This window comes from Lepisma saccharinum, chromosome 1, assembly GCF_977018435.1.
Source record: "Lepisma saccharinum chromosome 1, izLepSacc3.1, whole genome shotgun sequence".
Lineage (NCBI taxonomy): Eukaryota > Metazoa > Arthropoda > Insecta > Zygentoma > Lepismatidae > Lepisma > Lepisma saccharinum.
This window is the reverse complement of record NC_139229.1, coordinates 197,704,128-197,717,586: the sequence shown is the minus strand read 5'-3', so window position 1 is coordinate 197,717,586 and position 13,459 is coordinate 197,704,128. Positions and strand designations below refer to the sequence as shown.

Below are 13,459 nucleotides of genomic sequence, written 5' to 3'. Positions count from 1 at the left end.
GTCAGTATTCATAGATAAATGTCCTAATCTCTTGTTTAAATTTGGTCAAATTTCTCTCCTTTCTGCAATTTACATGCAGTTGATTCCACGCTTTACTTGCCAGAGATGACAGGGATTTTGATCCGTATCTTGCCTTGTTACATTTTGGTACTCGGATACTGTTGGTGTTGTTGGATCGCAGATTGGGATAATGTATGTTACTAGATATCATTTGCTTTATTTAACTTTGCTTTCTTGTGTCATTTTTGGCTAATTTGCGAAGATGGGGATGAGAGATGATGTAATGGAATTGATGAATGAACATTCATAAACATTCATGCCCAGGCCGGAATTCGAACCCGGAATCCCTGGCGTCGTAGTGCCATGTGCTAACCACTCAGCCACGGGGGACAGCATAAAATACGATGCACATGAACCAATACATTTCACAGGTTTGGCACACCACAACATACTCTGAGCTGTCTGGTATGTGGTTCAAACAAAATTGACAAATGCCTCTGTAGAGATGTAATGTACCACGTATGTAATCCATAACTACGTCACTTCCGTTTATGTCCGCACACGGTTCTGAGATAGCACACGCATACCAAGGTCATCTGTCATGTCGATCAAAATGTTGATGGATTTTATATATTATATAACAAGAATTCTAGAAAAGAAAACGGTAGACATCACCTTTGACGAAAATCGAAGCACACTCTCTAGAAGGCCTAAGGAAATTTTATTATTTAGTGTTTTACATCATGGTTTACTATCATTAAGTATTGTACATTATACAAATTCGAATGTTGCACTACAAAAGTGTTAAATATTTTGTTCAGAAGTACATGGTCCAAGGCTGGTACAGAGTACGTCGAAACCAGAGATCTCTGGTTCGAATCTTATGTTTCTCATCATATTCATAATTATTTATGCACTTAAATATCCTGGCATACGTTGATTAGAATAGTGATAAAAATGCACAAGTTTTAGTCATTTTATAGCGAAATGTCACATTATCGATATTTATAAATTGCATATCGATACCTTCTCGATAGCGGTAAGCATATTTAGATCATGATTCCCTCTTCACTGGCTACAATTTTGCACGCAAAAAATTATCATCCATCTCTTCCACTGACTACCAACATTTTATCATATTTTTAGTGTTTTTGATCAAAGGAAACTAGATTCATATCACGAGAGGAAGTTTAAAGAATTCATATGACGTTGTTAGCTTTCTATTTTCCTTCGTTTCATATAATTTTTTTTCAACGAAAGCTCAAGGGTAACATACTATACCATCAGTTTTGAAATATGTGTGAGCATAATTCTTAGATTTGTCCAAAAACGTAAGTTCAAACGTCGATATTAATCTAAGATTGTCCTTATACAGGGTTCTCCAGTTGTAATAATAATAAAAAACAAATGCCTTGGAAAATACACATCTTAAGATCTGCATGAAAAATATAGAGCTAGAAGAAGGTCATAAATATTTATTTTTATCCATACAAAGGATGTTATTACCCCCCTTAGTTTATTTTACTGGCTATTAACATATACAAATATGCACCCCCCAAAAAATCTACGCTCTGAAGCGAAATTACATATACAAATTACAATGAAGCGGCATCCCCCCCCCAAAAAAAATAAACAAAAAGCTTAATTTGTACAGTGCTTAGCAGACCAACCAGACAAGAGCAGTGGCACTCAGATTTACGATGTCGCGGAAAGACTTTCCTTACCAGCAAGTAGCCGCTCGCTACAATAGCTTTAGTCAACAGTCGAAACTAATCGATATAAATGAGTTACTCGCAAATTACTGAAGATGGAATCATAATTAGAGATACTGTAACATCTTCCTACTCGACCTGATTCCCTGTGTGCCTATGCCAATTTTCTTTTCAGTTCCGAGACGTCCTAATATGATTTTCCGTATCATCAAATCATAATTTAACTGTAATAAAGTCGCCCACGTTAACAGACGTCGTGGTTATTTAAGATAGTAAAATAGAATGTTCTTTAATATAACACACTTTTTTACTAAAGTATTGTATTGATCCATAAATTCGTATCCTCTGTGTTTGGTATGGCAACACTGCGGTGTTAGGAGTTTGTTTATCGTTTAACGTTCATCAATTGGAGTGGCATTGTTGTGCTTGTGAATACGCATTGAATTTTGCAGGTTTGAAGGAAGACAATGGTATTTTTGGGCTCTACGTAAAGCAACAAGTGTCAGGTGCAAAAACAAACAAACAAAAAAGACAACACTTCCGACATATTCTTCTGTTTTGGTTTAACAGATAAGCAAAGGCAGCGGAGTCGGCAGAAAACATTTTTGCCGTGTACGTGGATTATGACAACATGTAAAGATCAAAGCAGGAGGTGAAAATGGTTTTGTCATTTTAGAGAGAGGAAGCAATTTTGACTTGAGTAATTATCCACGTTCAGGGAGACTTTCGGGTTTTAATGAAGACCGTTTAAACGCTTTAATCCACAAAGATCCACGTCAGTCGACCCGAGAATTAGCAAATGTGATCATTCAATCATCGTACGACATTTGCATTCCATGCGTAAGGTTCAGGATACCACACGCTTTAAGTGAAAACAACACAAATCAGCGAGTAGACCAGGAATGCAGCCTCGAGTACTGCTCCAACACGATAATGCACTCCCACACTCCGCTAACGTAACAAAAGTTGCTATCCAAGAGCTCCTTTGGGAGGTTATTCCACAACCTCCTTACTTCCCCGATCTTGCGCCTTCAGATTTCCACCCTTTAAGCTCGCAATCCACCAATATTCAATGAAACTCCTTTGGTAGCGAAAATGCTCTTCAAACTCGGCTTTGGACGTCTTTAACACCAAATCAGCTAATTTATTCGCTCGTGGAATAAAGCAACTGTCCTAGCGTTGGTAGACAGAAAAGTAGATAGAAGAAAGGTAGAGCCATCCAAAGCAGGCCCGTAGTTAGAATTGATCTCCAGGGGGATCATGAGTTATCAGGTAGGGGAGCTTTGTAGACAAAATCCATTTTCGAAAGTTTAACAGTATTAAATGAAGGTAAATTATGTGTGTGTAATGCGGTGGGTTATGAAGTTAATGTAAAAAATAAAATTTAGAAATATCATTCAAATAAATGGGTGTCCCAAAAGTAACGTAGGATTTAAATTTACAAAATGAACCTTTATTTATACATGAATTGGCAAAGTTGTGACATACTTTGAAAGAGTAAACACTCCGATTAAATATGGAAAATAATATCCTGCAAATGTCCTCCACGTCTCAAATGACACTCGCGCAATCGTTTGACAAAATTTTGCAATCACATTTTTGCAAACTTGCGGCTCAATTGTTGCGATAACACGTCGGATTTCTTCTTTTAGTTGGTGAATGGTTGGTATGCGTTTGCTGTAAACCTTAGACTTTACAAATCCCCAGAGATAAAAGTCATACGGTGTAAGATCGCATGACCTTGGTGGCCAATTGTGATCACTGTTGGGCGAAATCAGCCGCCCATGAAATTTTTGCTGTAACAATTCAATGGTTTCGCGTGCTGCATGACACGTGGCGCCATCCTGCTGGACGAACATCTCATAAACCTCAAAGCCAAAGTCCATGGCTTCCACCTGAGGTCACAAGAATGCTGATATATCGCGATAACGTACTCCATTGACAGTTACTGCACTTCCGGACTCGTTTTCAAAGAAGTACGGCCCAATAATTCCACCACACCAAAGTGCACACCACAGACACTCGTTGAGAATATATAGGCTTTTCTTCAATAACACGAGCGTTTTCCGTGCCCCAAATACGACAGTTCTGCTTGTTTACATGCCCATCCAGATGAAAATGCGCCTCGTCACTGAAGATTATTTTCTTAGCAAAATCACCATCCACTTGCAGATTGTCCAGGACCCAATCGACAAATGCTGCACGTGGTCTTGTGGCTTAAGCTGTTGAGCCATCTGAATCTGTATGGGTGCATACGCAGATCTTTCGCCATAATCCGCTTCATGGTGCTCCTCGAAATGTCTAACTCAAGAGACCTGCGGCGAATTGACGTTCTCGAACACTCAGCGACACTAGCGCTCACAACGGCAATGTTATCGGCCGAGCGTCCGGTACGAGGACGGCCACTTCTTTTGTCGTCCATCACCGAACCTGTTTGTTCAAACTTTTGAACCACTCTCTTCACAGTCGTTCCGTTTGGCGTGTTTTCCTGCCCAAACATACCACGTAATTTGCGCATGGTTTCATCACAACACTCTTCGCATTTGTAATATGTTTTTACGATAGTTATGCGCTCCTGCATCGTGTATTTCTCCATCACGACTAACTCACTAATAACCGGGATGTGCTTACTACAACATGTACTTCAGACAGCGTTGCCAATCCAACTGGAAAAAAATGGCGCGCAATTTAAATCCTGCGTTACTTTTGGTATACTCTTTACTTCAGTTTTTTCTATATCTTCTAAAACATCTCTTGAAGTGTTAATTGACTTATACTGACCTAATCCCTTACTACACACTCCATACTACTTCTGATGATACAGATATTTATATCATGCAAGAAAAAATACACAATATTCAATCATAGTGGCTACAGTACATTCCACCCCTGCCCGAAGCAATAAAAATCCCATTCGTTCCATGGGCCATGAAGACCATGAAGCCTTCTTTTCTAACACAAAAACTCTCATAACTTTCTTTAAGTAACTAAATGAACTCTCAACTAAACCATTCGTGAAATGTGCACAAGTATCTACATATTTTAGTTGTACACCTGTGATATTAGCTAACTCTCGTAAGAGTAAACTTGAATTGGGTGTTGAACGATCTAAATAGATCGTTTCCGGGATGCCATGAACTAAAAAGACTTTCTCAACTAGGGCTGTTGCTATGTTTTGTGCATCGTGATTAGCCAAAGGAGCTGTAATTACATACCTTGTACAACTATCAACTACCAAAAGGAAATATTTGTATTTGTGCGTTTTTGAAGAGACTAAAGGACCACATACGTCAATATGAATTCGTTGGAAAGGAATTTGGGCTGGTTGAAATGTTTGCAGCGTATGCGGCTTAGAACCTTGTGGTTTCTTTGAAATCTGACAAGGGATGCAATGTCGAACCTTATCGTACACAAATTTCTTCATATTGGGGAAAAAGTAACGCATAAGCATTAAATTATATGTCTTTTGTGCACCTTGGTGACTTCCATTCATTTTGTGTGCATGAATAAGGTCGAAAACTTGATTTCTTAATGCATGAGGAATACAAAGTCTATCCCTATTACCAGTTTTGATTTTATTAGTCCTGTATAAGACTCCATTTTTGAGTACATAAGAATACGAAAGCTTTTCTAGTTTAGGATTACTAGGTTTGTCTTTGTTTTCTAATAAGTCAATAATGTCTCTGAAATAGGGGTCTTTACGTTGTTCTGAACAAATATCAAAATCTGCTGCTTGTGCATGAAATACTTGATGAAAGAATAGATCATCATCATCATCATCATCATTTTTCTTGTCAAGATTAGTCATTTCTATAGGGTAATACACATAATTGTCACTGGGTCTGACGCATCTTAAGCGTACTGTGGGAGTATGAGTTGGAATTACTAAAAATTTACTTTAAAAATGCTCCCAAAGTGGGAGGGAAGGGGGGGGGAGAATAATTTAATGTAAAGCAATTCGTACAGGAGGGTACTTAATTGCAAAAAGGGCCTGAAGCAACTCCACCATGTTGTAAGCCCGTTTACCTGGGCTCTGAGAGGTCACAGGGAAGTTTCATTTAAACATTTAGGTAGAGCTTAATAATATCTGATGGCTGAACCTGCTCCGTAGGAGGGTAGAGATATGGAAAGTTGGTGTAAAAGGTTATTCACGCTTGTTCATACCTGGTAGATGTGTGTGATGTCTTGTCCTAATGCTTCTCGCAGACCGAATCGTGACAGTTCCAAGGTTCTATCCAGCGACCCTCAGTTCACCAAACCGGGCGATCCCTTGCGCCTTGTAGCATGCTAGGCAGCGGTAACTCCGTGTTCCATCGTTGTAGTTAGCAGTGTAACGTGTTGTTTAAATAATCGGACTAGTTATCCATGTAGCGTCGATGAGTGTCAGAATCAAAAGAGAGCGAGCTCCGGGTAGGAGCTTGCTTTTATCATTCTAGGCGTCGAAAGGTTGTTAAACCTTTCAAACGCGGTAGATCCTGTTTAGATCCACGCGTTTGCCTTTCCAGTTCCTGGTTTTACGGAAGTTACAAGCTAGCGCATTCTTGAGATCACTCGCTGGTCGGACAAGTTCAGGAAATGAACAAATGTGAATATTAACATGACGAGGTTTTCTCGGTCTAATAGTCTCCATATCTCTACAATATCAACAGGTTTCTCAATTTTTAAAAATATGTGAAACAACAATTATGTTTTAAGAAGGTCGGTATTGCTGCTAGAACCATTTTTCGTCCTCTTCTTCTAACAGAAGCAAATCCAACAAGTCTAATCTAACCATCACTACCTTTTAAAAAATCTGTTAGTGAAGGTGAGTGTGTGAAGTGTTTGCGTAAACAATCTTCAGAAAATAATGATTTTGTACTAAAATATGTAAGAAAATTAAAGTTCAGAATAAATTAAACAGTTTTCGTATTACTAATTTACGAAAGATTGATTGATTGATTAATTGATTTATTGATTTGCTGTTTTAAGTCCACTTTATGCACAGGAAGGCTAATTGGGACTGGACCTACAATTTAATGCATCCACTGTGAATCGAACTCGGGACCCCTTGATTACAAGGCGACGACATTACTAATTTAATAAAGAAGATTATTTTTTTACATCTTCGTAAAAAAATGATTTTCTGCGCGAATTAAATTACTGGTAAATTACGAGTAATTTACGTAAAAAGGTAACGAGTAAATTACATTGCCAACCCTGGGGAGAGGGGGCCCAAGATTTTGTTAGCACGGGCCTCCACTTCAAGCACCTGAGGTAAGAATGGATGACACAGCGGATGGCAATGCAAAATAGTAATTAAAACAAACATGTGACAAATATGAAAAAACAATATGTGTTGAAGCTATTGACGGTACCAAAGAAAAGTAAGGAGAAATGCGGAGAGTGCATTTTACGGGAAGCAGTCACGTTTATTATACCCTTACATTTACATAAAATATACAAACGTTCTTTTAGAACTTGCACAATACCTTCTTCACAAAAATGGGCAATCCCGCATTTTTTAAATGAATGTTGTCTTTTCTTACGGAATTATCGACTGGAAAGCTGTGATGTTTTATATTTATAGAAGAACAAAAGAATCTGCTTTGAAAACATACAACAATAAGAAATCCAACGCGATTGAGTAAAATTCCCTGTATGGGCAGCGTGGAGAAAACTTAGAAGGGTTTAATGTGGAACACGATTTCTCCAAAACAATTTGACACATTTGAATCAACTTGGTAATAAAGTAATTACAAAGGATGAATCTTAACAGTAAAAGTTGTAATTTTTCCCCTGCTACTATAGAAGATATTCGTTGTCAAATATTTCCATAAACAACCTGCGTTTTCTTTGCCGAGCATCTCGACGATGACGTTATGCATACAGCGCATACGGTCTGTGCAGCCTAAAGAGCATCCCCTGGGTAGACAGTCATAGACAATGAAGGAAAATACATTACTGAAAATATATTACTGGTTAATTTTTGTCTTTTGTTCATCTCAAATGAGTATGAAATGAAAACCTTTGCCACGATAAGAAAAAGAAAGTTACGAACTTAAGCATCAACCCAATAATTTCAACTAAAATATACTTCTAGATATTTTGCTACTGTGTATGAAATCCGACTAATGGTTCGAAACTGGATGTTTATAGGTTTCAACTACCTCATATTTATGAAAGAGCTTTCTAGTATCCGCGTGTGTACTGCAGAGCGACCAGCTATGCTGTGGCATTGCAAGAAGAAAGGATAAAATTGGGGGCAGAATTTCTAACCTCTCGATCATAAAAGTGTTATTCAAACTGAAATGATGCTAAATGCTGCTAAATTGCGTCATGATCTATCAAATTATGAATCTAATTTTAGAGTTTTCAATTTGAGTTATTGCTTAATTACTATAGTTAAGTAGTATTCGAAATATTCCCATGAAATTAATTATAATGGTTCATATAACGAAAAGGGTTCAACATAGTATTTTAAAAAGCATTTTGGAAAATTCGACGACTACGAACAGCGCACTTTCTTGTGACCCATAAAATTCCTTGCGAACTAAATTGCGGAGTATATAGAAAGGATTAGAAGAAGACGACGGACAGGGGTATAGTTCTAAAAGTTTTACAGTGGATCGACATACTTCCATTTGTTTGAATCCTGGCCTATGGTAAAGTATAAATAAGATATTGGCTTAGTTTTATTTTTATTGCCTCAGAATACAATTATTTGACTTCGATTTCTCTATCCAAAGGAGGCTTCTATGCAGATTTTGATAGATTTTACTAATTAGGCAAACATGGGGTTCAAGGTACCAACTAAGTTCAAATTGTGCTAACTTGTTAGCACAGCGTGTTACGATCCAGAAGGCTGTGGGCTCAAATTCCAGCCTGGGTACAGGAGGTTTTTTTTATGAGTGTCCATTGCCGGCGATTAGCATGTGCAATTGACTCCCCCCCCCCCTCCCAAACACACTTTCTGCCACATTTTCCCCGGCACTATTCTAAACCTTATCTACCACGGGAAAGGAAACTGTTCTTTCCCCCCAGGTTTGGAACCCAATTGCCGCCACTGTGAGTGTCTCTTCGGCAATTTCATTATATCATCACTTGAACGAGTTGCTTGGGCAGCCAGTCAATTTTAGTGTAAGAATGTTTCTGAACACAACTAGAAAATAGGAGAGATACGTCATGGTTCTGAAGTTCACAGTGACGACAATAAAATATTACAAGAAATGAATATTGCGTTCGTGAAGTAAATTGCCCTATATCTAAATCAGTAAGTATGAACTGCAGTACGGGTAATGAGGGAAGTAACCTCGATGTCTGAAAATTTTGCTGAAACGGAAAAAAAGTAAAACAGGTGAAGAGTTACAGTAAGAATATTTCACGTTACGCTTGATTTGCAAGATACTTGACCGGGAGTCTTATCTGCGTACATATCTTGTGTCACGCACTTGCTGTTCCTGGAAACTTGAGTACAGGTTCATTACAAAAGCACAACTATTTTTAATTTTTATTAAAAAAATCAAAGGTAAGTTGGAAAAGGTGAAGGAAACTTTGAAATGGAAAAAAACAAAACAAAAAAAACAATTGGTTTTGGCCGCGCCTCTAGCGACTCCAAGACAATGGTATGGGCTAGTATCGGTGCAAAAATACTGTATCGGTCGATACATCGGTATCGGCTTAGCCTTAGTTATAAGTTATAATAAATGATGTTTTTAGTTACCGTTTTGCCTAACTGATAATTATTACAAGGGTCTTGGAGTGAAGACGCGATATATTTTGGATTTTCTTACATGCAAAAATCTTTAATTAATGATGATTTCGCTTATCTTAATTTTCATCGTTTCACATAAACAACGTTCACATTCATTAGAAGGTCATGTTGCTGCATTTTATTCGACTACATCCGGAAAGAAACCTAAGTATTCAAAGCGACTATTCATATTATTCAGCAAAGATTGAGACGTATAGTTTGCCTCTAATTCCTGAACTACCATTCCCGCAAGGTAAATCAATTGGTTTCCATGTTTCAAGTATTCTTCTAGCCAAGTCAATTTCTTGCTTTGCTCCAAGAACTGAAGAATTTCGGTTTTGAATAAACAATGATATTATTTTCCGTACTTACAGAGCGGGGTGAGGCCTCTGTGGGGACTGTGTAGTGTCTTGGTGTGTGATTGTGCTTTGCTAATCTCATGTTATCACCATTCACCATCATCTTCACGATTAGGCTCAGGAGGCAGAAAAACAAATTAAAATAAATCATTCCAGTGCTTGTAGAGCGTCGTAAAGTGCAGCTCATTCCATTGTAAGTAACTAATTTGTCGAATCTTTTACGCACAACACGCTACCAAACCAGGGGTCCAGGCATGGGTTTTCTTTGAGAGATTCCCTTCATCAGTTTCATCGTATCATCACCCATATTCATCTTCGCGATGAGTCAAAAGTGACACAAATAAGAGAAACAAACTAATCCAAATCAATCAATCAATCAAATCTTTTAGCAATCCTTTGGTTGGTTGGTTGATTTGGTGTTTTAAGTCCACTTTATGTACAGTAAGGCTAATCGGGACTGGACCTACTGTTTAAAGTGAGATCCGAACCACTATGTGCCTCCACCGGGTATCGAACCCAGGACCCCTTAATTACAATGCGACGACGCTACCACTGCGCCATCGTGGAAGCCAGCAATCCTTTAAACTGGTACCTACCGCGAGTCGATCAGGGACCATCACGACTCATTTTTTTTGAAAAGACACAACAAATCATTATAGCATTAGACAAGCGGCAGGCAACACAGAAGGACGAAGAAACCCAATGTTAGACATCCGCCATAAATGACTTAACAGTAATTGTATATGCAGATATGGGGCTCAAAAATTAACTGAACTGATCTGGAACTCTATAAGTGCGATACATTAAATAGAGTTTCCATATCCAGTGAGTGCGAAACAATTATCCCTGGTTTGCCATTCATAACCAGAGTTTGGGATGGTTCAAATCGCACTCTGTATTTTAATAGTTGCATGTTTGTTCGCGACTTTCATATTACAAACTTCCGATTTGCCGCGGAACGCAATGGAACGCATTGAATTCCAAATGAGTCCAGAAGAAGACCCAGAGCTTTACATGTTTCATAATTATTATGCTTTTAAAATTGTAAAAAATAAATAAATACAAATGTTTTATTTAAACATCCCATTAGAAACCTGCAAATTTATGTGTGTGTCGTTCTATAATGGAATTTTCCACACCCCCAATATAAATAATTCAAACACACATATCTGTGTGCCCCCTTTCCCCCAACACGTGCGCTTTTTTGCCTCATTAAAACTGTACGTAATATAAATCTTAATCAAAGCCCCACTACCCCCCTTCCCTTCGCTTCTTGCTCTGAGCAGATAAGATTATATAACGGTGGAGTCTTAATCAAGTTGTTAAAATACTTGATAGGTTTTCTAGACAGATTAATATGTCTATATTTAAGGGGTAAACTTAGACCAAGCGATTTTTGCCCAAGTTGAAATATAATACATTATAAGTAATGAAAATAATGCCACGATTGGAAAAAATCGCAACTTATAGGAGAAAAATTAGCTTCCGAGGTTAATTAATATTCATCTCACAGTAATCATTCTTATGTCGTAAGAAAAATATTTTTGTGGTAATAATTTAACTAACAAGGAAAATATGCAGTGCCGGATCTACAAATTTCCTCCCCCCCACCCGCAAAATATTACTTATAGACCCCTTCTATATAAAAGAGACGTACTTGAGAAAGGACATATCAAAGCTTTTGCTGTTAATCAGTTTCTTCAATGTATGTGTAGGTGTGTGTGTGTGTGTGTGTGTGTGTGTGTGTGTGATGGTGTGTGTGTGTGTGTGTGCCTGTGTGCGCGTGCGCGCGTGTATATACATACATATATACGTACTATAGATTCATTTCATGGACGTCCGGAAGAGGGGAGGGGGCAAATGGGGGCTACAGTCTTCCTGGAAAATGAATGCCCACCTACACACATAATTTCATTTCAGTCACAGTAATTTATGTTAATTATTGTAAGGATGTTGAAGGAACATGAAAATTTCAGACTGAATTAGTGTGTTTTGAGGAGGTATCACATGGTGAAAAACATGCCTCCTTTGTCACACCGGGGAAAGAAATTACCATGCTTGCCCCTCCATGGAAAAAAAAACAAACCTATGGACGTTCATGTCCTCCTATAGTTCCACACCACGGATCTAGGGAAGCCACACTTGCGGTTAGAAATAAATTAATGTTTAATTTCTGGTATGGAGCATTAAATAAAAGTTATTAAACTAAAACTATTGCATCTTAGCCAACTTAAATGAACATCAAATCCTTTCACCTTATATCCGGAAAGGGGGGAGGGCATTGACCCCCCTTGGAAAATGAAAGTCAACCTAAAATTATATATTACACACATATAATTTATTTTCAGTCACAATAATATGTGTGAATTATTGCATGAATATGATAAATTCAAATTTAAGCAATGCTTTTTTAGAGGAAACAACACAATTATTGGGGAAAATGTAACTTGTTTGCCCCACTGGAAAAAAATACCTTCCTTGACCCTCGCTGGAAAAAATCCTGTGGACGTCCATGACCTTACAATATTTCGTTGGTCTTTACTTCTTTGCTCTGCGGTGCTGGTCAGATTACTACGTTTATTGTTTACATACACATATTTGGCTATGAAAAGGGCATAGCAAGGGGCCCCCTAAAGGTTGCTCCTCCCTGCCCCCCCCCCCCCCGGCACTGCGGGGTTTCGCGGGTTGTAGATCCGGCACTGAAAATGTGTGTACGTACATGCATACGATACTAAGGATAATACGTACATAGTAAGTCAAAATGCTGTTGCAAATAGGATTTCATGGCGGCCATATTGGAAAATGTGTCATGCTGTACATACGCCAACTAGTAGAGGGGTAGATTTTTCAACACTATTTTCTCTAGAAAATTTGCTATAAGATAACTTCAAAGAAATTGTTTTGCAATTTCTTCTAGGATGAACTCTAAAATCCCTAGCCTAATCTTAAGATGACTGAGTACGAATCGTCAACACCTAGATGTGTTGTCAGCGATTATAGTCTTGTAGTACAAAGCAATAGATGTTCCATAGAAAAGTTTACTTTAGGGAGATATTTGTTACAAATGGAGGGTGACTTATTAATCAGGAAATAAGACCGTGACTAACAGTGGTGAAAATTTACTTGTGTTGCCAAGTACAATTGGGTCAATTGAAGGAGGGGGTACTGGCAACTACCCCCCGTTAATTCCCACCCTGTGTAAATATAAAAAAGTTACTACTGGATTGGTACACTTACTCGGAAGCGTAACAGTTACTTACGCTTGTAACTGCTGGGAACTCCAAGAATCACTAAGTACTTACGGTGCCATCGTCCATTGACGTTGACCCCTTCCAGAGAATGCAAAGAGTTACCAGAACTGCAAAAGTTGAGCTCATGTTTCGGAGAATCGGTCCCGTCTGGAGTAGTAAGAATTCCCCGGCATCATATTTGTATTGCACCTAACGACATGCAATCACGCATTCGATTCAATGCATCATCAGTCACGGTGACACTTTGTGTTGTCACCAGGAAGTGTCGCAACTTCGTGGTTCACCTCGGTTGGCACATCATCCACTGTTATCGTGATCGATGCGAGAACAGGCAAAGTATCGCTTTGGGAAAGCTTATCGTGGAGCTTGTTGGAAAATGATCTTGGCAAAAGTATTGGAAACAAAGTA

General features: G+C 38.3%; 1 protein-coding gene across 1 annotated transcript in view; it reads right to left on the bottom strand.

Moving 5' to 3' along the window:
- Nucleotides 1-13,188, bottom strand: part of LOC145991142 (uncharacterized) — a 127,975-nt gene extending 114,787 nt beyond the window's left edge. Inside the window, exon 1 of the mRNA XM_083126939.1 lies at nt 13,103-13,188. Coding sequence (XP_082983065.1) covers nt 13,103-13,177 — 75 coding nt within the window. The 5' untranslated portion in view covers nt 13,178-13,188. The remainder of the gene's footprint in view (nt 1-13,102) is intronic.
- Between the last annotated feature and the right edge of the window lie 271 nt (nt 13,189-13,459).